We start from the raw sequence: 24,546 nt of genomic DNA on the forward strand, positions 1-24,546 counted from the left end.
AAACACAAATCAATTTGTGTTTATTTGTGTTTTTTTTTTTAATTTTAAAGAATTCATACACTTCACCTCTTCAGTTTCTTGTAATAAGCTTTTCTCTGGTTTATTATAATATGTTTGAAAGGAATTTAAATATTGGCATTGGAGATATATATTTAATTAATTGCTTGACAGCCCTTATATATATAGATATAGCTATATATGTATAAGAGCTGTCAAGCGATTAAAAAAATTAACCATGCAATTAATCGCATTGTTAAATGATAATAGACTACCATTTATTTGAATATTTTTGGATGTTTTCTACATTTTCAAATATATTGATTTCAGTTACAAAACAGATTACAAAGTCTACAGTGCTCACTTTCTATTTATTATTTATTATAAGTATTTGTACTGTAAAAAAAAAAAGCAGAAGGCATAGTATTTTTCATTTCACCTAATACAAGTACTGTAGTGCAATCTCTTTATCATGAATGTTGAACTTACAAATGTAGAATTATGTACAAAAAACAAACTGCATTCAAAAATAAAACCATGTAAAATTTTAGAGCCTGCAAATCCACCCAGTCCTGCTTCTTGTTCAGCCAGTCGCTCAGACAAACAAGTTTGTTTACAGTTGCAGGAGATAATGCTGCCCACTTCTGGTTTAATGTCACCTGAAAGTGAGAACAGGCCTTCTCATGGTACTGTTGTAGCTGGCATCGCAAGATATTTACGTGTCAGATGTGCTAAAGATTTATATGTCCCTTCATGCTTCACCCATCATTCCAGGGGACATGTGTCCATGCCGATGATGGGTTCTGCTCGATAACAATCCAAAGCAGTGCAGACCGACACATATTCATTTTCATTATCTGATTCTCATGCCACCAGCAGAAGGTTGATTTTCTTTTTTGGCGATTCGGGTTCTGTAGTTTCCACATTGAAAAGTTGCTCTTTTAAGACTTCCGAAAGCATGCTTCACACCTCGTCCCATTCCGATTTTGGATACTGCTATAACACGAAATATATGGCAGAATGCAAGTGAAACAGAGCAGGGGACATACAATTCTCCCCCAAGGAGTTCAGTCACCAATTAATTAACGTATTTTTTTTTTTAACGAGCATTATCAACATGGAAGCATGTCTTCTGGAGTGGTGGCCGGAGCATGAAGGGGCACATGAATGTTTAGCATATCTGGCACGTAAATACCTTGCAATGCTGGCTACAAAAGTGCCATGCAGATGCCTGTTCTCACTTTCTGGTGACGTAAATAAGAAGAGGGCAACATTATCTCCTGCAAATGTAAACAAATTTCTTTTTAGTGATTGGCTGAACAAGACGTAGGACTGAATGACTTGTAGGCTCTGAATTTTACATTGTTTTGTTTTTGAGTGCAGTTACGTAACAAAAAAAAATCTACATTTGTAAGTTGCACTTTCATGACAAAGAGATTGCACTACAGTACTGGTAGGAGGTAAACTGAAAAATACTATTTCTTTTGTATCAATTTTACAGTGCAAATAGTTGTAATAAAAATAATATACACTTTGATTTTAATTACAACACAGAATACAATATATATGAAAATGTAGAAAAATATTTAATACATTTCAATTGATATTCTATTGTTTAACAGCGCAATTAAAACTGCGATTAATCACAATTTTTAATTGCGATTAATATTTTCAAATTAATCACGTGAGTTAATTGCAATTAGTCAAGAGCCCTAATATATATATAAGCATACTTGACAGCTGGTTTTAGTACAAGACATTATTATTTATATAGTATTTTTTAACTCCAGGTACAGCATATACATAAGATCTCAAATATTTTCTTTATGTCACCACTCCATCAAATGGAAACCTTTGATTTTTTACCTCTTACAAAATCCTTAATTGTTTAAAGTGAAAAGAAAGGGAGTACATTAATACAGGTATACATCTGCACCTTGTGTACCCATTTGCGCCAGTGCAAAGTGGGTGTAAAAGCTATCATCTGATCTGGATAAATTATACATCTGTCAGGCACCCAGGGCTCAAGTAAGCAAGGTGCTGAGCACTATAGCCCAGATACAACACTTAAATACATACTTCAATTTAAGCATGAGATTAGTTAGGTGCTTTACAGTTAAGTGTTTTGTGGGATCATGGCCAGGATGCTCAGCACGTTGCAGGACTGAAATCTCACTTTGCGTTTGTGTAAATGATTATACCAAGTTCAGGATTGCAGTGATTTGAGCTGTCTATATGGAGTGTAATTCCAAAAAGTTGTACCTATGGACGTGAATTTTTCAGCAACATCGTGGGCAAGATTAGCATTAAAGGTTAAGGAAGCTAAATTGCAGTAGTTACATTTGTTTTTCTGTAGTTCTCATTAACAAAATATCTACCAGAAACTTAAATAATTACACTGTAAAAATCTTATGAGAAATAGTAAATTAAATGTCTAGTATTTTTAATTGGCCATTATAGTTTGTTTTAATTTGTCTGTATCTGATAACTAATAAAGTATACAGAAATTTGAAGTCTATAATTCACCCTTTTTTTAGCTGTATCTAGCACAAATTAATCACGCAACATAGGAAGAGCGGGTTAAAGAGCTAAACTGAACTAAAAGCTCCCACGGGGAGGAAAATAGAAAGCAAAAATGCCTCCCTTTAATTGTGCTATATCTTAAAAAGAAAACAAATCATTAAACTTCTAATACTGTTTTTGTGTGGACTTTTTCTTAAACATAAATAATCCCAGGAAAACATTTTGAAATAACCTTATACTGTGCTACTTGTTTGTTTTTCTTTTCTTTAAATTTACTGATCACGAACTCCTGTAAAAGGTGCCTGTTAAAAAGTTGGGATTTGTAAGACTGAATATGGCTTTTAAAAGCTTGTTTTTCAATTTATACTATATATGTATTTAAATGTTGTGTCTCCATGCAGCATTTACTGCACTATTTAAAATACAAACATGTTTTTAAAGAGTTCTTCAGAAAATAAATGCTCCCTGCTTATCCCACACCGCCTCCAAAAAAAGTTTAAGTAATTAGGCCTTCCAGCATGCTTTGTCAATATACTCAGGTTTGAAAGAAAAGCCATGAAACTTGTTCACGAGCCAAACCCACACTTGAGAGAAGAGCTGTGTGCTAACCAGAGACAGCCCCCACAACAAAGGGTCTCTACTCCCAGGCCTCACCCTGCTATGTGGGCTGGCTGTGGCGTGCCCAACCCTCTTTTAATGTAGTTTCACAAGTGTAAATTTTCCTAATCTAGACAAACCCCTGGACTACATAACAAACCAGTTCACATTTAATTGTGGAACTTTACAAAATGTTTAGCAGCAAAGATGTACAGTTTGCAAATGACAGGGTAGATTCATTGAGTATTGTATGCATAGTTTCTTGACATACTATATACTATTAAGGAGCATTGATAATGCATCTGAACTTCCCTAAGTGCTGTTACCATTACATCCTGTGGTGGTGAATGGTACCAAGAACACACTAGAGGTTTCGCTAAAGATTAGCATTCTTATTTAATGTTTGCATATAGCACACAGTGACTGCCTTGGGGAATTTTACAGTAGCATAACACGATGCTGGGAAAGAAGACATCAGACAAGGGGAATGTTTGTGTTGTTCATTTTTTATTTGAAATTTAATAGATTTTATTTAGATGTCGGGGGGGAGCATCATTAGAGAGTTTGTAGGGGAAAAGAATTGGGCTTTGAACACAGATGTTTAAAGTACATGGTGTCATTTCTTCAACAGTTTGAAATTATTTTAAAGACATAGCTGTAATTTTATGCTGGAACAACAGTATAGTTCATGTTTAGGAAAGTAAAGTATTACGGGGAAGAATTAATTTACTGGACTGGGAAAGGCCAGCCACTTAACCCTGACAGAAAAAAATCATCTTTTTGTAAAGACTGCCCCGTTGTGCTGCCAAAGTCAGAGAGACCATGGCTTATCTTTCATCATTTAAGTGCTTAGAGACCTTTACTTCTGCACCAGAGCTTGATCAGAAATGTTTCCAATATATCTCTGTAAATTTATGCAACATGGTAAAGAATTAATCTGTGTGGGCTGGAACACTCAGGGTGGAAGAACTGGTCATTTAATGAGCAGTATCTTGAAACATAGAATATCATATTGTATGCATCAAAGTTTCCAGAGTCGGTAGACAATAATAAGTAAAACAAGCAAAAGTAACTTGCGTGATTGCTCTTTGAATATATTGAAGATGCCAATAAAAGTAAATCTAAGTTTTGAAAAAGTCGTACAGATATATTGTTTCCTTTCTTTAAATATTCCTGGAGTATCTCTGGTATGCAGTTTTATATAGCACATATTTTAACTGATTTGATTTGTGCTGGTCATTTCTGAACATGATTAAGTTTTACGATTTGTGAAAGTTTTCCATTCCTCTTTTTTTCACAGGTTACTGAGAATGATACAGTAATGGCTGAAAGACTCTTTGGCATTCTTGCATATGTAGCATCTTCTGAATTGCCTCAGTATCGCCTACTTTCACTACTTGGAGAATCCAGGTAAAAGTTACTTTAAATGTTTAAGAAGGAACGCTTTTATAGCCATAGAAATGATATTTTTACCGTAATTTTGTTTGTATAAGTGCGTTAAGAATTAAGTTAACAGTTAAATCAGTCCACCCTTGCTTTTGGTTAAGTTAGACCGTTAGATTAATCAGTTTTTTTCAAAAAGAACTTGATTTTCTTTGCTTTTTTTTTATAAAATAAAGTAGTTAATAGAGAAAACACACAAATAGCTCAATTACAAATTGATACGTGCAATGAACTTTTAGGATGATACAGAAAATAATCACAGAGGGAGATGCCAGTTTATAGTTCAGTGGCTCACAGTGTCAAAGGTCCTGGACTCTACGTGAGCACTAGAAATACTTACTGGCTCAACCTACGTTTATTCAGACCAACATTAATTCCTTACACATACAGTTAGACTGTTTGGGGTATTATGTTAACATAATGAAGAAGAGCAAAAGTAAATTTCATATTGGCTTGTATAAGACCAAGTTTGATCTTATTTCCTGCATTTCACAGGTTATGAAAACTGTTGATAGTTCTTCATTGGGGACCACACAGGAGAGACTGCAAGTTTGGTTGGTTTAGGGCACTCAATGAGTGCTACTTAGCAGGTGCACCTGCAGAGCACCCACTGTGATCTAAACTCTCCTTGCTCAAGTCTCAGAACAGGGAGACTGGGATGAGCCCAGATTAGAATTAGTACTACATAGCCTTCCTGACACCGGATACCTTCCCAAATTTTGTGGGGGAGGGTGCAGACCAGGTCTGGGGGGAGAATGAGATTCCCTGCCCGCTTCGCTCTTGTTCCACAAAAGCCAATGCTTTTATTTTCTTAACTCTTATTCCCAACAGGCTAATGTGCTTTCTTCTGGTCCACTTTTATGGGATTTTTGTGTTTTTTTTTTAATGTTCAGAAATATAAACATTTAATTTTAAAATGCTCAAATTGCCTGGGGCAGAAAACTGACGGGGTGCATGGAATACAGACAGGGCATTGTGGAAAAGAGGAGAATGCAGGGGATGAGAATAGGAAGGCAACAGATGTGGGGGATCAGCAGAAGATGCTAGGAGAAGCAGTGTCTGAGTGGAATGGAGTTAGGGAATGCTAGAGGTGATGGCATTTAAAAGGTCCACAATGTAAGTGCCTGCTATGATCTGCCCTACTGAGCTCTTCTCTTGGAATCCATGGAAGTGCAGGGGTGTGAAGCCTGTTACTATTTGAACCTTAACAAGTCCACATCTTCTTAGGACACTTACACTGAAGATTTTCTAATATTTTCTCAGGGACAACCAGTCCAACTAGTTCCATTCCCCAGTGCTGCTGTCCTGCAACCCCCCTACATGTCTATAACATACCGGCACTTCCTGTGCTAAGGTCTCCCTAAATCTTGCTCTCCCATGCATTGCTTGTGCCCCGAAAAGTGCTCGCTCCATCCCTGTCCCCTACAACTTACCCACTACAACGTTCTACTGGGTGACCAGCTGAACTGTCCCTGTCTTGATGAGTGGGGCAACTGCTTCCCTGATGTTCCCAACCCTGCAGAGATTTTTTGGCTTATGTTACTACCAAATATATATTGCTTGCTTAAACTGTGAGAAATGTTTTGTTTTGGAAGAGAGATATTTTTACTTAAATTGTTTTGTTTTGTTCCACTTCTCCATAGCATTTCTGTCACAAGCAGAAATAGGTTTGCCTACATTTATTTTCTGAAGTTCTGTTCCATCATATATTGTTGTTTTCACATTTACAATATACAAATAATTCTTTACACTTTTACTGCTTCCTCCAAGGATCTCAAAGTACTTAGCAAACATTCATTAAGCCTCGCTAGAGAGCCATCAAGGTAATTAAAAGAGATAAGAAATTAAGAAATCTCAAATGTTATATAAAAATATGGATTTCTTCACTCACTGCTGAACTGCAGTCTCCTAAGCATCTATTTAACAATATACAGCAATACTGGTTAGCAGTTTTAGGACAGAAAGCAAAGACAGACATATCCAGTTGAAACTTCATGGGGGTTTTATGTAGGCAAAATATAATTAACTAAGAATTTGGCCAGAACACATAAATTAACATACTCTTATGAAAATCCCTTTATAAGTAAAATGACAAATATTACACAGATCCCACTGTTTAAAATTACTAAAAAAAACCATAAGTTTTTCTGTACATTGCAGAAATATTGATTCACAAATAGAATGTAGTCATACAAGTTGAACAAAGTCCTTGGGTATATAATGTACGATGTATATGCATTTCTGATAATAAGGAGCTGATATAGGACATAGTCAAAGATGTGCATACATATAAGTGTACTGTTTATCTGATTCCAGTGTCATGTGTTGGGCAGCACTTATTGAGTTACATACTAGAGACACGGAAGTAATTTTAATGGGTGTTTTATAGTTGAAATATATGACAATTAACAGTTTTGAGTTTTGACATTGTAGAATAAAAGGTGTTTAAACGTTTTTGGAAAAGAAGTTTCAATGGTATTGTTAGATTTCTGTGGATACTTTTACTTTAAGTACCTGTCTGAAGTTGTGTGATTATTTTCCATTTTGGAGCCCTGTTATGGCATGTGTCAAAACAAGCATTTGTCTTCATAGTTTGCGGTTGTTATGGAACAAAATAATGGATGGATATCTCTGGGACCTTCTGTATGTATCAAGGCTGCAGGATGCAATAAACCCAAAATTCCTAAACTCAATGTTCAAAGCAACAACCAAAAAAAAAAAGTGGGGGGGTGGCGCTACATAAAATCACTGAAAAGCATTGACACTTTAATAAAGTCTCAAATAATTAAATCTGTAAATCTTTTTACTGTCTTTCTACAGGAAGAAGCAATTCTGTTATATGCTAGAGGCAAAGGGGAAGAAATCTGGGATTGTCAGTGAAGAAAGTAATGACAGCAGAAGAGTTGGAGGAGAAAATGCAAGTCAAGCTATACTGAATTACACCACAAGGGAGTTTCATACAGAAAAGCTTGAGGTAAATGTGTTAGTTTGAGGATCCTGTGAAGATCATATACTCTGAAACATTCCAAATATAATTTTTTTTTCTTTTGGGTGGCTTGTTTAATTTTTAATCAATTTTCATATATTTTATTTCCCTGAAATAATGTTATTCACTTTCACCGTCTGAAAGTTTACAGGGTACTTCCAGACTTCTCTGGGACACAGTGACTAAGATTCATATTATAGCAATGGTGCCATGAAAAATCTGTAAATTTTAATAATCTGACACAGTAAATTTTTTTAATAATCTGACACATTTAAAAATAATGTTTTTATAAGATAAAGCACATAGACCAATTTGTGCTTTCAGATGTGCCGGCATGGCTCCCACTGACTTCAACCAAGGGCAATCTTTGTCATTCCTCCTGCACTCCAAAGCTCTCAGTCCAGTTCTGCTCTGCTTGTGAGCTCCCTCTCTGAGTTCTGGACTGTGCATTGCAGACTTAAGCATATTTTAAGAAATTGTCATCAGACAGTCCTTTTAACTTATTCTTCTATTAGCCCTGTGTACAAAGATCACCCAGGAAATTTTTTTATATGTCAATTTTACTGGGGGTCTTTAGAGTGTTAGTTTTTACATATCCCTGTTTATCATATTCATTTGTTTTTCAACCACATGATCAAACAATTCAGCTTACAGTATAAAAATAGCAACTACATCAGACCACAAGGTGGTCAGCACTGTACCCCTTAAAAAGGGATGTTACCCATACTGTGAAACATGCATGGATCACACATTCAGGATGCAGGACTTGTACATGGAGTATGCAAGTGTAAACTTACTTGGATTTTCTCACCAATTTTTTGGTACCATTCAAACTGGAATTTTAAACTACCTAGAATAATAGAATACGATAAGGATAAATAAGCACAGCTTTTATAAGGGTATAGTGATTTCTCTCATACGTTAGAATCCTTTAATTTAGACAGAGGTTTTTAATACAGTGCCTCCCAAGAGACTGCTAGAGACCTAGTTATCATGTGGAGAGATACATGTGGTGTGTTAAAACAAGACTGAAATAGAAAATACAGAGTAATAATAAATAATCATTTCTCAGCTTGGGAAAAGGTTAACAGTAGAGTGTCATATAGATCCAGTACTGGGGTTAGTATTGTGCAATGTAGAATAGAGCCATGACAAAAATTGTTTAAATCTCAGTAGAGGAAATTTTAGTACAGCCCAAATTTAAATAATAATAAAACGACAGACTGTCTTGTTTCAATCAAGCCCATCTTAGGTCAGCTTTTCTGGCTGCAAACCCCTTCCCTTAAGCAGGGGGAAAGAACATCTTTTCTCCTTTTTGAGGGGACAACCTTTAATAGCAGCTGTCTCCAGTCTCTACATTCTGGTACCCAGGTTTGTCCCTTGCTTATTCTTCAGGTTTATGGGGTGCATAAAATCCCATCACAATACTGGTAAGTAAATCAATAGTACATACTCAGCTTGATCATTGCATTGAGTTTTGGTCACCTCATCTCAAAAAGGACATAGCATGGAGGTGTGATGGGAGAAATTAAAAATACCAAAGCTGTTTAGTCTTGAAAGTGATGGCTGAATGGTAAAGGTCATTAAAGTAATTAATAGTGTAAGCAAGTGAGGCACTCCTGTTCACACTTTACCAGAATCAGAGGACAGTAATAAAATAATGCTGTGGTGTTCATGTGATTACATTAAAACTATACATGTGTTTTTGTTACCAGTGTAGTAATTCACACCTTATCCTTCATTATAGTATTCCATATGTGGCTGCCGATTTTACTGGTTGTCACAAGGGAAAAGCAAGATAGGCAAGAACTGCAAATTCCTGCTTCACATTAACAGTAAACTAACATACTAAATGTGATCAAGTCAGACCTAATTACTGAAGACAGTAGATTAGGTTTATTGATTATTAAGTTTTCAAACTAGGCACCTGGAAAGCATTTACTCTCCTTTTTCTCCTGTAAAAAATGGTCTGTGTTGTTTTCATGGGCCAAGGCATAACCTAATGTTTTTAACAATACTGTAAATCAGATAGATTAGGTATTTAGCACCAGTATAACTATTCACAGGACAACTTGTTATGACACTTTCTGGAAATCCTCCATAAAAAGAATTAGTATAATTGAAGAATGGCTAAAACGTAGTGCTAGTAGTTACTCAAAATGTATTTTTTTGTCATTAAGTTAGTTTCTAGAAGTTCAGATGACTTTTGTACAGTGCACACTATATGTTGTACGTAGGCTTGGCAGAATTCAATGTTTATTTTTTTATAAATTTCAGTGGAAATATTGATGTTTATTTTAATGATTTGTTTCAATTTTTTATTTACATTTTCACAGTTGAGTGAAATTATGGGTTGTGAGCATTTTTTTTTATTTCTATTGATTTAAATTTTCACAGTTGTGGGAAATTACAGGGGGCCAGACTAATTATTTACTGACAGTAGATGTTGAGATTCAAAAAGTTAAAGCTTTATACCATTAAAACATATTGTCAACATCACATTTCAAAATATACAAAGTAAATATCTTTAAATCAAACTATAATAGGTTCTCAAGCAGCATTTTTCTTATTTTGCCTATCTGTAAATTTCTGTTATGGTCAATAGAAAAGGTGAAATTGATGTTTACCGACATTTACTGATAAAAATGTACGATATGCATACATCAAAGAAAATATGGAAAGGTATATGTGTACCGGTTTATTTCTCCCTACTGTAGTTTACTTTGCTGCTGTTTAAAATTTTACATAGGTAAACTGATATTTTTCTATGTCAATACGCTTGCAGTGCCTAGATTTAAAAATAATCTAAAATGTAATAGTTTGCATAATATGCTATCACTCCTATCGCCCACAGCAACAAAAAAATCCAATTCTGTTCGAGAAAGTTAACATTGTTACTTCCAAATGGAATTTCAGAAAAAACAATTTGAGAGTGGTTAGCTAAATGGTTACAAAGCTTGGCTCTATGGCCCTATTCATTTAAAAAAACTGGCTGTACAATTTGCAGTTAAATTCATTTGTTAGAGAAAAGCATGGAGTGTTCTGCTTTTGTGAAGATCACTATTTTCTTTGCTTCATTAAAGTTCTTTTGGCCCTTTTTAATAAAACATTGTTATTTAGCCTTTTTTATCTGTCTTATGTAATCTGTAATGGTTCTCCCATCCAGGAAATCAAGGAGAGAAAGCAATTTTGCCAGACATACATACAAGACTTAGTGAAAGAAGCTGCTGACATCAATATGAAAAACGAGTCTTTGCAGAAGCTGTGGCCTCAGATGTTCATTGAGCTTGTCAGGGATGCGGTGATAGAAATACGCAATAAAAATTCCTACATGAAACTCTGCCTACAGCGGATCACTGATCAAAAATAGCAAAGTTGATTCCTGCTGACTTACAATACTGACCAATAGCTTGCATGTTATGTTTCCCAAAGACATAAAACAAAAGAATATAAAATTACCATCACTGTAGGACACATTTTTTAAAGGATGCCTTTAAATTCAATGAGCTCTGTTTTTACAGCTAATGTTTCTCTCTCCAGTTTTCAAAACAAAAGTTTTCTTTTATACAAGTTTTCTTGTATAAAATTCTAACAGTGCATCCTTTGCTAAAGTGATGACATAGAAATAACTTGACAGCTGTGCCATGGTTTACTAAGTCTTTTGCTTTTTGTTGTTACTGATGCTACTGCTATAGTGCTAAAGCATTGGTTTAAAGGAAGAAGTTCACACACTGATGCTTGCCTTATGTTTTTTATTGAACACTTTTGATTTGTTTCCTTTTTGACTATTTGCTGCTGTGGTTAAAAAATTCACAGTTCAGAATATTGTTTTTTATGAGCGGAAGCTAATAAATTATTATGTTTACACTCCTTGAGCCTAATCATTTAAGACTTCATATTATTTAATACAATGGATTGTAAAACTGCATGTTGCCAATTCAGTACTGTTATAAAAAGAGTACATTTTACCAAAATAAAACTAATTGAAGATCCTCAACTAAACATAGTGTGATGTTAGTTTTAATTCCAGATATTTTTCATTATTTTGCTTTTATATGTTTATAAATGTATAGTATAATGTGTAAAATACCTAAGTAAAATAAGGGGGCTTTGATGAATTTTATCATTCTGTTAGAATACATACAAAATATTCATATAATTTATTCTGCCTTCCGGCTAGTAAATGATGAATTTCCAGCTCACCCAACATTCTTTGAAGCACGAGACCTGAAACAATATATTAAATTCCATCTTGAAACAGGATGTTTCCTTTTAAGTGCTTAGGGCTGGATTTTTAAAGATATTTATATGCCTAAAGATGCAGATAGGCACTTAATGGGATTGTGCCTACGTGCTTAGTCACTTTTGAAAGCACATTGGGTGTCCATCTGCATCTTTAGGTACCTAAATGCCTTTGAAAATCTGGGCCTTAACAATGTACTGTAGATAGTTGTCATCTTCTCAGCAGATGTACAGTGTAGCACCTCATTTGCTTGTACTGTTTATACAGTACTGGCTCTGGATTTTGTGCACTTAAGAATGGCCAGACTCCTTGTGGGAGAGGAATGGGTAAACTGAGACTGAGGGATGTTCTTTTTTAGAATTTTTTATTTGCAGTGGGACAAATCCTTTCTCCAGTGCCAAGCCCAGGTAGTTTATGATATGAGGGAAGAAAAGTCTCTGCTCCCCTGCCCCCAGTTCTACACTCCACAACTGAGGAGCCCCTCTGGTTGTACCCTGTTTGGGTGGGGGGGGGTGATTGTCTGGTGGTCGCTGTCCTGGGAGTAGGAGATCCACCTATCCTCATTCCTCCAGGAATACAGAGAGACCCCCTAAGCAAGCTCCCAGCATCCTAGCCATACCCAGCCTCCACAGAGCAAAACTGCACTGCTTCCACTATGCCCAGGGCTCTCCATGGCTGCTGAGGAAGGCCTGTGGAAGTAAGGCTTTGCCCCTTTATACACACAAATCCTGTTACTACTAAGAACAAATTAGTTTTTTTTTTTAAATGGTTAAAAGCAGTAGAAAAGTTTATACACACACAGAAATGCAGCCTCGCTTTCACAGCTCCAGTAAATCAGACCGGTGTTTTAACCTGCAGCCAGCTACTAGTTTACAAGCAAAGCTGCAGCTTCTCTCTTGCCACTGCTTCAAACTGCTTAACCACTCCCTAAAGAGACAAAAAACGTTTGGTAAGGAAATGTGCCTGGCTATCAACTAGAGTCACCATTGCCCGCCAACTGCGTTATTTATGTATTTTTCAATTGATTAAAAATACATCCTTCACTGCTTCTCAGGGCACAGAGACTTTAAAAAACATAGTTCACAGAAGAAAAGCCTAATGTCTTCCTCCCCCACCTCCCAAAAAATAAACCATCAGTCAAAAGCCTGCAGAGATGTGCGGTACATGCTGCCCTAGAAGTCAGCTGATGGGAGCTCTTATGGGAGACAAATTCCAGAGTACAGGGACATCCCCTGACAACATCCTGCCAGCTGCTTCCAGGCATGTAAAGGTAGGGAATGTCAGTTCGAGTGCTCTGACTTCAACCATTAGGGCTCATCTACATGAGAAAGTTGCACCAGTTGAGCCCAGGTGTAATTTAAAGTACAGTGTGATTAAGCCAATGTAAAAGCCTATATGGACACTCTTATTTTGATTAAACTGGGATTATTTCCTTTTTGTTTGTCTATTACAAATCTGCTAAATTGAGATAAAATATGCTTAAACCAAAATAAGAATGGCCACTTAAGGGTTTGCTAAATCAGCTTGTATTTTTCCCTTGTGTATAGATAAGGCCTCAGCTGTCAGAGCACCTGTAGAGACTCAAAATATAGGATCTTCAATCAATATCAATGCCTTGAAATGTAGCTGGAAGTGACTAGAGGGAGACAATGTAGTCAGTGCTGATGCTAGCCCATTGGGGGCCCTTTGCACAAATATTTTTGTCCCCCTTACAAGATATAATAAAAAGTGAATAGGGGTCCCCCTTGAGCTGCTCAGGGCCCTACGCAATTACTTAGTCTGCTTGTGCCTAGCACCGGCTCTGAATGTAGTCATGGGAGCATTGATGTAGTACACTCTCCTCACCAACCTGGCTTAGCAATTCAGGTGCCACATTCTGCATCAACTGCAGCCTCTGAGTGGTCTCAAATAGCCCCATGTTGAGAGCACATTACAGTAAGGCAATTTGAGGGTGACAAAGACCTGAGTGACTCTGAGCACTTCCTTAACCTGCCAGCATCATCGCTGACTTCCCTGCTTCAGAAAAGTTCTTCCTCTTTTATGTATGTTTTTCTGTTCTAATCCATGCTCTAGTTCACTGCTATTAAGTAAAAAGAAAAGGAGGACTTGTGGCACCTTAGAGACTAACAAATTTATTTGAACATAAGCTTTCGTGAGCTACAGCTCACTTCATCGGATGCATACAGTGGAAAATACAATGGGGAGATTTTATATACACAGAGAACATGAAACAGTGGGTGTTACCATACACACTGTAACCAGAGTGTACAGAGAATAAATGGACACAAATCAGATGACAAGAATTATAACATTCAAAAACCAGTTAGAGAACACTTCAATCTCTTTGGTCACTCGATTACAGACCTAAAAGTGGCAATTCTTCACAAAAAAACTTCAAAAACAGACTCTAACAAGAGACTGCTGAATTGGAATTAATTTGCAAACCGGATACAATTAACTTAGGCTTGAATAAAGACTGGGAGTGGATGGGTCATTACACAAAGTAAAACTATTTCCCCTTGTTTATTCTCCCCCTCCCCCGCTGCTCCTCACAAGTTCTTGTCAACTGCTGGAAATGGCCCACCTTGATTATCACTACAAAAGGTGTCCCGTTTTCCCGCTCTCCTGCTGGTAATAGCTCACCTTACCTGATCACTCTGGTTACAGTGTGTATGGTAACACCCATTGTTTCATGTTCTCTGTGTATATAAAATCTCCCCACTGTATTTTCCACTGAATGCATCCGATGAAGTGAGCTGTAGCTCACGAAAGCTTATGCTCAAATAAATTGGTTAGTCTCTAAGGTGCCACAAGTCCTCTTCTTTTTGCGGATACAGACTAACACAGCTGCCACTCTGAAACCTGCTATTAAGTATAATACCTTCATTCCTCAACTGGAAAAATATGATGCCTGGGAGCTTACCCTTTATATTAAATCCCCGCAGAATTTAATCGAGATTAAATCAGTTGGGTCCTATAGAAATTTTAAGAAGTCTATATAACCAACTCCGGTCATTAGAATTTAATAGAGAATAATCTCCTTTCTGTGGCTTTTTGAACCATCCAATTAAATTTATAGCAGGGATATTACATATGAAACCATTAGGATGATCCAAAAATCCCAGTAGAAAAGTTATTTTCTATTAAATCCTGTAGTGCTTTTCCCTAAGGGACAAGTGTTTTCCCTACAAAATCATAAGAAAGGTGGAGTTCACACTGAAAAATGTGCATTTACAAAACTTTTTGGGTACATCAGTTCCTGTTGCAGCATATCCATACTGGGGGGGCCCTGTGCAGGAAAACGTCTCAAGCCTACTTCTGCATAGGGGACAGGAACGTCACCAGCTGTGTGGAGGTGCAGAGCTCTTCCCAGGGTGTAGCCAAAGGAGGTAGGTTCTGTTTGCTCCCATTCAGCAGCAATAAAAGGTTGAAACCTCTGTAGAAAAAAAAATATCTGTAGGGCTGGAAGGGGACACCCTGGAAATAGTTGGTTCCAGAGGGAGCCAGGGCTGTGATAATATTAAGCCCTTAAGAAGTATGGTCCTGCTTCAGGACTTCGTGGTTTGAGTTAAGGACCCTGATAAAGCTGAATGAAGTGACCCAGAAGATACAAGTGTGGGCTGCAGAACCACCTCTCTTGAGGGTGCTGTGTTCACTATGAGGTGTGAATGCTTGGGACCACATTGCCCAAATTCTCCTCTTCAATGACAGCTGTGTTATGGTCAGATTATTAGTTGGCTACATGATAGTAGCTGATCAGTTTATAATGAAAAACATTAAAATTGGAACAGTTGTATAACTGTCACTAATTTTTTTTTAGTAGGGCTAATATGTTGTCACCCCTCCCCACCCCTAAATTTCCACATGCTGTTTAGGAAATAACTGGGTTTTGGACATTAGTGTGGTTTTAAAAATAAGAGAGCTTATCATTTTAACAGCAATACAGTCTAAAGAAAATTTTGAATAGACTATATGGTGTTAATGTACATACTGAAATTACTTTAGTCCAGTCCGACAGAAACGTGTGATTGGTTACTGCAGCCACTGTGCCAATCACTAGAGGCCTGAGTTGCTGAGCACCCACAACTCCATTTGAAATTAGCATGAGCAGCAGGAGCTCAACGTTTGCGAAACTCGGGCCTCTGTTTTTTTAGCTCTTTCTAACATTCCATATGTAAACTCGAGTCCAGTTGGAGTAGCTAACTGCATATGCAACACTGAAGGCCATGTGCCACCTTGAGAAAATACATTGATTTTCACTTGAGGAAAAGCAGTTCTTTTTCAGCATGAAAAGTCTAATATATAATAGGCAAATATGAGCCTTGCTTTTTGGAATGATGCATACTTTCATCGATCTCCAGGCCAGAAGGGACCACATTGCATACCACAGGCCGTAGAATGTCAACCAATAATTCCTGCAATGGAAGGAAATTATTCTTCTCAAGTAAGTGAACGTTATTGAGCCTGATAACTAGTGGGTATAAGTTGGGAAAATCTCCCTGCTCAATGTAAAGACTCCAAGTGGTGATGAATCTACCACTTGATTATGTCCAAAGCTGTCTTGTTTGAGGATGGTTTAACTCAGACTTTTGAGTGCATGTTTCAACTACGTTTCTGTTGCCTATCTCAATCTGAAATACTCTTAAAGGTAGAAAGGGTACAGTATGATCTTGACCTCCAAACCTTCTGAAAACCCACTTTGTCTTGGGTTATTTATAAAGCTTTTGCTTTATATGGTTTCTGAGACAAGAGATTTCCTTTGAGGACAAGGACAGATATGGCTATTTCTTGCTTTTATTCCGTGTGTTAATTAGACCATTATCTGAAATCATTTCAAATACTTTATTTTTGCTGGACTGATTCATTGTTTGTTATGCATAGCTCTCCTTGCTGAGGATCAAAGTTTCAGCTGCAGAGCAATATTTCCTTCACTCCTTGTGATATGGGATGTTTAAAAAGAACAGAGCTGTGGATACATCCATATATCCAGTCTCTACAGAACGAAAGGAGTGGTGATTCATCTGATAAGAACCACAAGACAATCATGCCAGTTATGTGGAGAAAAGTACTGAAAAGAGGTTTTATTTATGTGCAGTAAAGTAAGTAAAGCTGCTTTGATTGCCAGGACAAAGGATTAGATTTGTATCTTGAAAAAGCTCAACTCTTTGTTCTCCATCCTCTGTTAGTCTCTGATATAATTCAGAAGTACCTTCACTCATAAGCTTTCATGAGCTACAGCTCACTTCATCGGATGAAGTAAGCTGTAGCTCATGAAAGCTTATGCTCCAATAAATTTGTTAGTCTCTAAGGTGCCACAAGTACTCTTTTTTTTATATATTAATTGTTTTCATCAGTCAAACTGGTAGGTTACATTGCTTCTTTCTGCTTATGTGCTTGCATAGTTGAACTACCAGCTCTTAAAGAAAATAAAACTAATTATTTGCTATTTGAAATTGTTCACTAAACTGTTTGTGTGAAGAATTTGGTTTGTAGTTTGTTTGAGAGCAGCTCAGTGGGAGTATTCAACATTGAAGTGGTTGCAGTTAGTTTTGATTGACTGAGCCAGACTGTGTCTGGGAACCCAGTTTCCAGAGTAAATGTTTTCTCTCTAGGTGATATCTTTTGTCAAAAGCCATGTGTTTATCTATTTCTTCTCTTATTTTTTCTCTGAATTTAAATGATTATAAATTTAAAGAAAAATGTTTGCTATTTATATTTGTGTTTTTATAATACAATAACACAGCGGTTATGTCTGATTCAGTGATGTTAGTTCTTCCCCTTTTCTTCTTGGAGGTGTGTATGTTTTGGTGAGTTGTTATATACACAGAACAAGAGAGAATTGGAGGATGAGGGGAAAGAACACAATGGCTGTGACTGTTTACTGTGGTGCAATACAGTGATTTGAACTAAGAAGTGAGTCTAAGTTGGTTATTTTACATACTGAGGAGTGGGGAAGAAGGTATATGTTACAGCTTACTTCTGTGTAACTAGTACCCACTTGCACATCACCTCTGAGTTTGGCTTTCTGAGCACGAGTCTAAGGGAGTTGAAGTGATGTCTCGTCCTGTCCCTTCCCCCCGACCCCCATCATCAGGGAGATGTGTGGGGGTTTGTGTCAAAATGGAAGTATAGCAAAGAGCAGGTAACCAGTTGGTGAAAGAAGGTGCAGGTAAAGAAAACCCCACACAGCTCCTCTTCCAGTTGTCTGGCATGTAACTTACACCAGCTTCAACTTCCTTACTCTCACTTACCAATATGTAACTTATACCACCTCGTACATCACTTCTGTATTTGGCCCAGCATTGTAAATGTGCTACAGCAGCCATGAGAAAACATCAGAGTGTCATGTTTCAGAGTGGTAGCCGTGTTAGTCAGTATCAGCAAATAGAACAGGAGTACTTGTGGCACCTTAGAGACTAACAAATTTATTTGGGCCTAAGCTTTTGTGGAAGCTTAGGCCCAAATAAATTTGTTAGAGCGTTATGTTACCACTCATCTTCTGAGTTGCCATATCTGCTGTGTGTGTATAAAGAGAGAGGTGCATGGACACCACACCTGGGAAGTACTGGTTCAGAAAGCCCTAGTAAAAAGAGTGAGAGGTTTAAAAGGGGAAGAAAGCATTTTTCTTCTCACCTGGTGGTAACAGATAGACATATTTCTTTGTCTCTTTGTCCGGCTTGTCCTTGTCCGTCCCTCCACGAATGCAAGTCGATGTCACACCATTCCGTTTTGTTGTGAGCATGTTCTTTCCATTTCTGGCCAAAGAGTTTTGTCATGGGATCAGCCCAGTGCGTTTTCGGTCTTCCCAGTAGTTGCTTGTGGTGTTTGGGGATCCAGTCACTGATGTTGTTGTCCACCTATTGTCTTGTCTGCGGACTACATGACCCACCCATAGACATATTGCAAGCCGGAACATCTTCAGCTAGTGAAGATTCTCTCTCTGCAGAGATGCAGAAAACAGCTCAGGTTTTGGGATACCTTAGTCAACGGTTACATTGGAAGCAATGTACCCAAGCATTGCCATGATACAAGATAGCTCGACTTCTCCACCTGGTGACTGCATTGACTCAAAGCCACCCAATGCACAAGTATGCTCTACAATTTGTTTGCAAAAATCAAATTGATGGCTTTGAGTGTGGTTTGGACATTGATTGGCTAAGGTACAGTACAAAAAAAGAATATAATCAAGAGAATGTAACCAAATGAATCTCTGGTGCAACTACATTTTGGTTAATAGAGTTGCACCAGAGCTTAATCCTGCCTAGTTTGCTTATCCTTTGGTTCATACTGACCTCCTTGGACTCCTCCTAATGATAGTGAGGAAAAAGTAGGGAACAAACATGTGACAGATGTTAGTCATGTTGCTTAATCAATTAATAGAAGATGCTCAGATACTACAGTGATGAGAAAGGTAGAAGAATCTATATAGAGTAGAATAGATCTTTACCCTGGTATATAGTGTATACTCAGTCTATCGATATGTAATTACAGGTACATTTTCCTGGAGCTTAGTAAATTGTCACATCTATAAATGTGAGAGCTTTTTAGTTTCAGACAAATTATTCCCTTCAGTTTAGCATCCTCAGTGTGAAATGCTGATACATTAGTCACACTTCATTTTACACCTCTCACATCTCACATTCATATGAACACTGAACAGATCATAAACAAACTCATTCTCTTTCTGGAATGCTAGATGTGGATAACATAAACAGCACTAACCTTTTCTAAGCTGTGAGAACTATACCTTTACGAGGATCAGGATAACAAAACGCCCCTCTCTGTGTAATACTGTGCCTTTAACACTTAAGCACAAGGGAGGATAGCCCAGATTCACATATGGTTTCCATCTATTTATAATATACCATTAGACAAGTGATTGTAAAGTTAATTCAGAATACAGTGGTGAGGAAATTGTGCCTGTGAATCTCACGTTTGCGTTACTTATATACATTCACATAGTCTAGACTTCTTATTTGGGTATGCAAGTGACTTTACGGTATTAATATAATTTACACTCAGTGAAACAAACCATGGCAGCATATAGAGAAGCTCTGACTTGCCAGTAATGAATCATTGTGCTTTGTTAGCTAGCTGCTATATCAAGTTAAAAGATTAAGAAGTGTACTCCATAGCTGTCATTCATGCTCTCCCTGCATTCATATAGCAGGCGTTGAAACCAGAGACACAATCCGTCATTACTGATGTGGACATTTCTGTGTTTGTCTGTGCCAGTGGTACCTTTATATGTGAGTTGTTTAGATTTTAGCAGTGCAAATGCAGGCACTGCTGAGATCCACCAATTCAGTGTGGCCCTGACCTAGCAAAGCATTTAAGCACTTACTTAACTTCTAGCACGATTGAGTATTCCTGTTGGCTCCAAATGCTTTCCTGGATTGGGACCTATTACAGTTACTGTATGTTCGCTTTGGGCCTTATCCAAAAGCCTGTAAGTCAATAGGAGTGTTTCCATTAACATTAGTGATCTTTGGATCAGGGCCTTTTTGATTTTAAAGCCTGTTTTATGGAGTTTTTAACCAGTATGAAATGCTGGCTAAGATGGAGCTTGGCAGAATCTCAGTTATATTTATTCAGAAATGGTTTACTTGCAGTGGACATTTATAGTTATCCAAAAAAGGTCTATTATTTATCGTTTATTCGTGTAAATTATGACAATCCCTGCCCTGAGAAACTTAGAGTCTATGAAAAGACTTTTCCCATGAAATGGTGCTATATCTTTGATTACAAAATGCAAAGTAGAGTGCTCTAGAAGGAAACAGTTTATCAAAGCAACAACACATGTAAATATAACAGAGCACCCATGTAGTTCATCTAGGGAGCAAATTGCATCTTAACCTGCAAATATATGGAACATAAGGATTATTTACATTTCAAAATGAAATGGTAACAAGAAATATCAGTGGTAGCCACTGAAAACTTCAATGTTGATTTTTATGATTGCAAAGTGAGTAGTATAACTATATCTTGATTCCATTGTAGGTCACGTTGGGATGCCCTGAGTATTAAAGGTGCTATACTGTATGGTGTATAAACTCTGATTCTATTCTATTTGCTTGTAGACTGAAATTGTAGTAACTAGAGATTAGCTGAGTGGATGGCAGGTTTGAGCCACTAGCAAAAGTGGCCAAACTGAGGGCTGCTGTGAATCTCTGAGGTAAAACAATTATTGTAACCCAAAGGAAAACTTCCATAACTCAGCTGTTGAAATGGTTTGCTGCCACCTGTTTCATTTGTAAGGTTATTTTATGGTTGTCAATTGATTCCTATGCAAACATTCATAAGGTTTAAATGAAAGTTCACAGGCCGATAAAGATTTTAGAAAACAGTTTGTGTTGATTTGAATCCCTCACTGGGATGCAGCATCACACAGCAACCCCTAAAACAAACAAGACAGCTGCTATGGGGTGAAGTTGTGGTCCTTTTAAAGGCAATGGCAAATTTCCATTCACTTCAATAGAGTTAGAATTTCACCCATGAACTATAATGGATATGCAGTAGCTGTCTTCTGTCTCCTTCTTATGCAAGTCACTTCAGTTTCACCTTTTGTACTAGTCAGTTCCAACACAGCTAGTCCGACTTAAATTTGAATTTGCGTAAAATTTTCAGAGGAGCCTAAGATTCGTAAGTCCTATTTTCAAACGTGACAGAGGCACTTAGGAGCCTAAATTTCACTGAAAGTCAGTGGGACTTTGGCTTCTAAGTGCCTCAGTTACTCTTGAAAATGGGACATAAGTACTTAGACAATTCTGTCCTTCCTCTCTCATTCCTGAATGTAAATGCTACTGCATGTAGTGAAGATGACATAAGAGAGACAGTGTTTTGTAATGGTTAGAGCAGGATATGTGATGTTAGATAATTACTTAACCTTTCCTTGGCTCAGTTCACTCATCTGTGAAATGAGTATTGTGACAGGGTGGACTAAATACAGAGGCCCTGTGCTGGAGGCTTTGTGGCCCTGCTTCACTTGGCCCCAGAAAAGAACAGAGGATAAGTTCTCCAGACAGTCTGCCAGTCAGAGGGGCTGCTGGAGCAACCAATCAGGGGCCAAAAGGGCCATATAAAATGAAGCAGCAGAGGCAGAGCAATCAGTTGCTGCCTGGAGCTGAAAGAGGGAGAACCAGGTGGTTGGCTGGCTGGAAGAACAGCAGGATTGCAGACAGCTCATTGCAGGCAGGACTGAGCCCAGGGAAGACTGCCAAAGAACGAGTGCGGTCTGGAAGAACAGCAGGACCATGGACAGGTCAGTGTGGGCAGGCTGAGCCTAAGGGACTGAACCCAGAACCTAGCCAGACCAGCGAGGGTACTGTGATGGCCCCTGCTGGTCTGGCTGAAGACTGAACCCAGGCGATGGCTGCCAGAAGGACACCAACTGAGGGTACCAAGATGGGCCCCTGTTGGGCTGTTAAAGAAGGCAGTGCCTCTGAGGAAGAAGTCTTCATGCTACAGCCCCATATTAGGGCTGTGAGAAAGAACTAGAGATTGCATACCTCGGAATGGGGGACAGTGTGTGTGACTTGGCCGGAGGGCTGAGTTGCTGAAGACCCACCAAGACATCATCTTGGACAGGGGAGGGGTGCTTATGAGAGGTGGGTGCCACCCCATTGTAAGAACAAAGAAAGAAGCAGGCTCACACCTGGCAAGAAAGGGGGCACCCATCAGATGTGGGTGCCGCTCCATTAAAAACTGAGGGATTGCTGGCACGTATCAGCCAGAGAGGGGGCACTTGCGAGAGGCGGATGCCAACGCTGTTACAGGTATAATACATCTCTGATGTAGGCCTTATTGTCTCTTTTAATGAATGGTTGTAAAATGCATTGAAACATTAGAGTGAAATTATATAAATGCAAAGTATTATTGGTCGTATTATTACTATGGCATAAACTCCATCTCCAAAGACCCTCTCTCACTTCAAATAATACTGGTATATTCTGAGTTGATAACAAGTTCTGCAAAGTGCCATATATGTTTACAGTACTCTCTATACCTCAAGACCTAAATTAAAAGGTCCCTGCCGCCCTCTCATGCACTCTTCTTAAAACCTGCATCCATGTTACTTGGGCTCTGATCATAACTCATAAACCAAACAAGGCCAGGCCTTGTTCATATTTGGATGGGAGACCTCAAAGGAAATCCCAGATGTTGTAAGAGGTAGAATTGGTGATTCATTCTTCCCACTGAGTCAGCATTGAATCATTGACCCAACATAGTACTAGCAGACACTGTGCTGCCAGAGGCTTCATCTTCTGGATTAGTTGTATTACATGATTGGAGGCCCTGAGTAATTGGGGTCATGGATGTAGAGGTGTTTGTCTCACTGCTCTGGGCAATTTCCAACATTAGTAATCACATTCTATCTTTTTAAAATGAGTCCTGTGGTTTCATTTGTCGAAAATATATTCTGTCGCTCCTAACCAAGAGAAACTGTGTTACAGTGTTGATAGGGAAGACAGGCTGCACATGGGGTCATTTACCCTATGTATTCTGCTTGTAAAGCACTTTTGGATCATCTAGGATGAAAAATGAATTAGAATCACTCTTCTAATACCTGTGTAAATGGCTTTGAGATCTACTGGTGCAAAGAGCTATATAAGTGGTAAGTAGTAGTATTAATATTAGAAAAATATCTTTGAGGCAGAAGGAATTTAACAAAGCTCTCCATGCCCTCACTACTAACTGATGTACATCTTATAGTCAAATGAAAGAGGAGACACTCTTACAGTATACGAAACTTGTCAGACCTTATCTAGAGCGCTGTTTGCAGTACTATCCACCATGACATAAGGCAGAGGGCATTGCCTAGGAGAGGATGACCCCTGAGGAGCCCTACATGTAATATCAGCAAAATCAAGTGGGCTTGCTTCGTCAAACCATACCATGTGTCAATATACCTGGTGACAAAGCTGTTATAGCAGCCAGATTCTGTACATTCCATCCATGGTGTTCACAATATCTGGGAAGCTATAGAGAATGTGTCAGCCGGGTGTATTTTTAGAAATGTGAGAATTGCTCAGCGGAACAAGGTCCTTCTGTCCTCCTCCTCCTTTACTCTTGCCAGGAGGTTCTTGCTATTAGCTTCCCACCATGCACTTCTAAGCTTCAATTTATTTATTTTATTTTAGAAAAGAAAACTTTATTGGCACTGCTTGCAGCCTCTGAGATTTGGCCATTGGTGACCACAGGCAAGAGTACTTTTCTTGCATTCCAATGATGCTATTGCTTTCCCTTAATTAGCATCTGTTACCATCATAAATATGGCTCAGCATAGCTGTTCTTTTCAGAGAGACCCAAGAGATTGAATACCAGAGAAGGGGAAGCTCTGTCAGTGTGGAATGAAATGGTTGTAGCAGATACAGTTTCAATAGGATTTTCCCTGGTGTTATCCTGTTGCAGAGGGAGGTGCACCCAGAGTTTCTTTTTTGGATTGCTCCTTATTTCAAGTGAATTAGCAGAAGAGGGAGTCTATTATTTGGCTGCCATTGACAGACTTCATTAACTAAGACTTTTAACTGTAACAGTCACAGGTGAAGTTGAGCCTGGCTTTTTTGTGCTAATCTGAATTGGATTCTAGATAGGATTTGTGTTTCTGTCCTTTTATTATTCATCTGAATCTGGAGGGATGTGGGGAACTCCCAGTAAATCAAATGCAATGGAATAAGCCAATTTATTTTTGTGTGCTTTTGCTAGAATGTGCTAAGTACCTGACGTATTGAAACTCTTGTTGATTTAGAGTGGAAAT

The 24,546-nt window shown here is 38.0% G+C and overlaps 1 protein-coding gene across 2 annotated transcripts in view; it reads left to right on the forward strand.

The window, feature by feature from the left end:
• LRRC49 (leucine rich repeat containing 49) overlaps nt 1–11,537 on the forward strand; it is a 115,470-nt gene extending 103,933 nt beyond the window's left edge. For both annotated transcript variants that reach the window (XM_073303708.2, XM_073303709.2), the window contains exons 15-17: nt 4,418–4,527; nt 7,381–7,534; nt 10,713–11,537. In XM_073303708.2, coding sequence (XP_073159809.2) covers nt 4,418–4,527; nt 7,381–7,534; nt 10,713–10,916 — 468 coding nt within the window. In that variant the 3' untranslated portion in view covers nt 10,917–11,537. The remainder of the gene's footprint in view (nt 1–4,417; nt 4,528–7,380; nt 7,535–10,712) is intronic.
• The last annotated feature ends 13,009 nt before the right edge of the window (nt 11,538–24,546 follow it).

Source organism: Lepidochelys kempii, chromosome 10 (genome assembly GCF_965140285.1).
Source record: "Lepidochelys kempii isolate rLepKem1 chromosome 10, rLepKem1.hap1, whole genome shotgun sequence".
Lineage (NCBI taxonomy): Eukaryota > Metazoa > Chordata > Testudines > Cheloniidae > Lepidochelys > Lepidochelys kempii.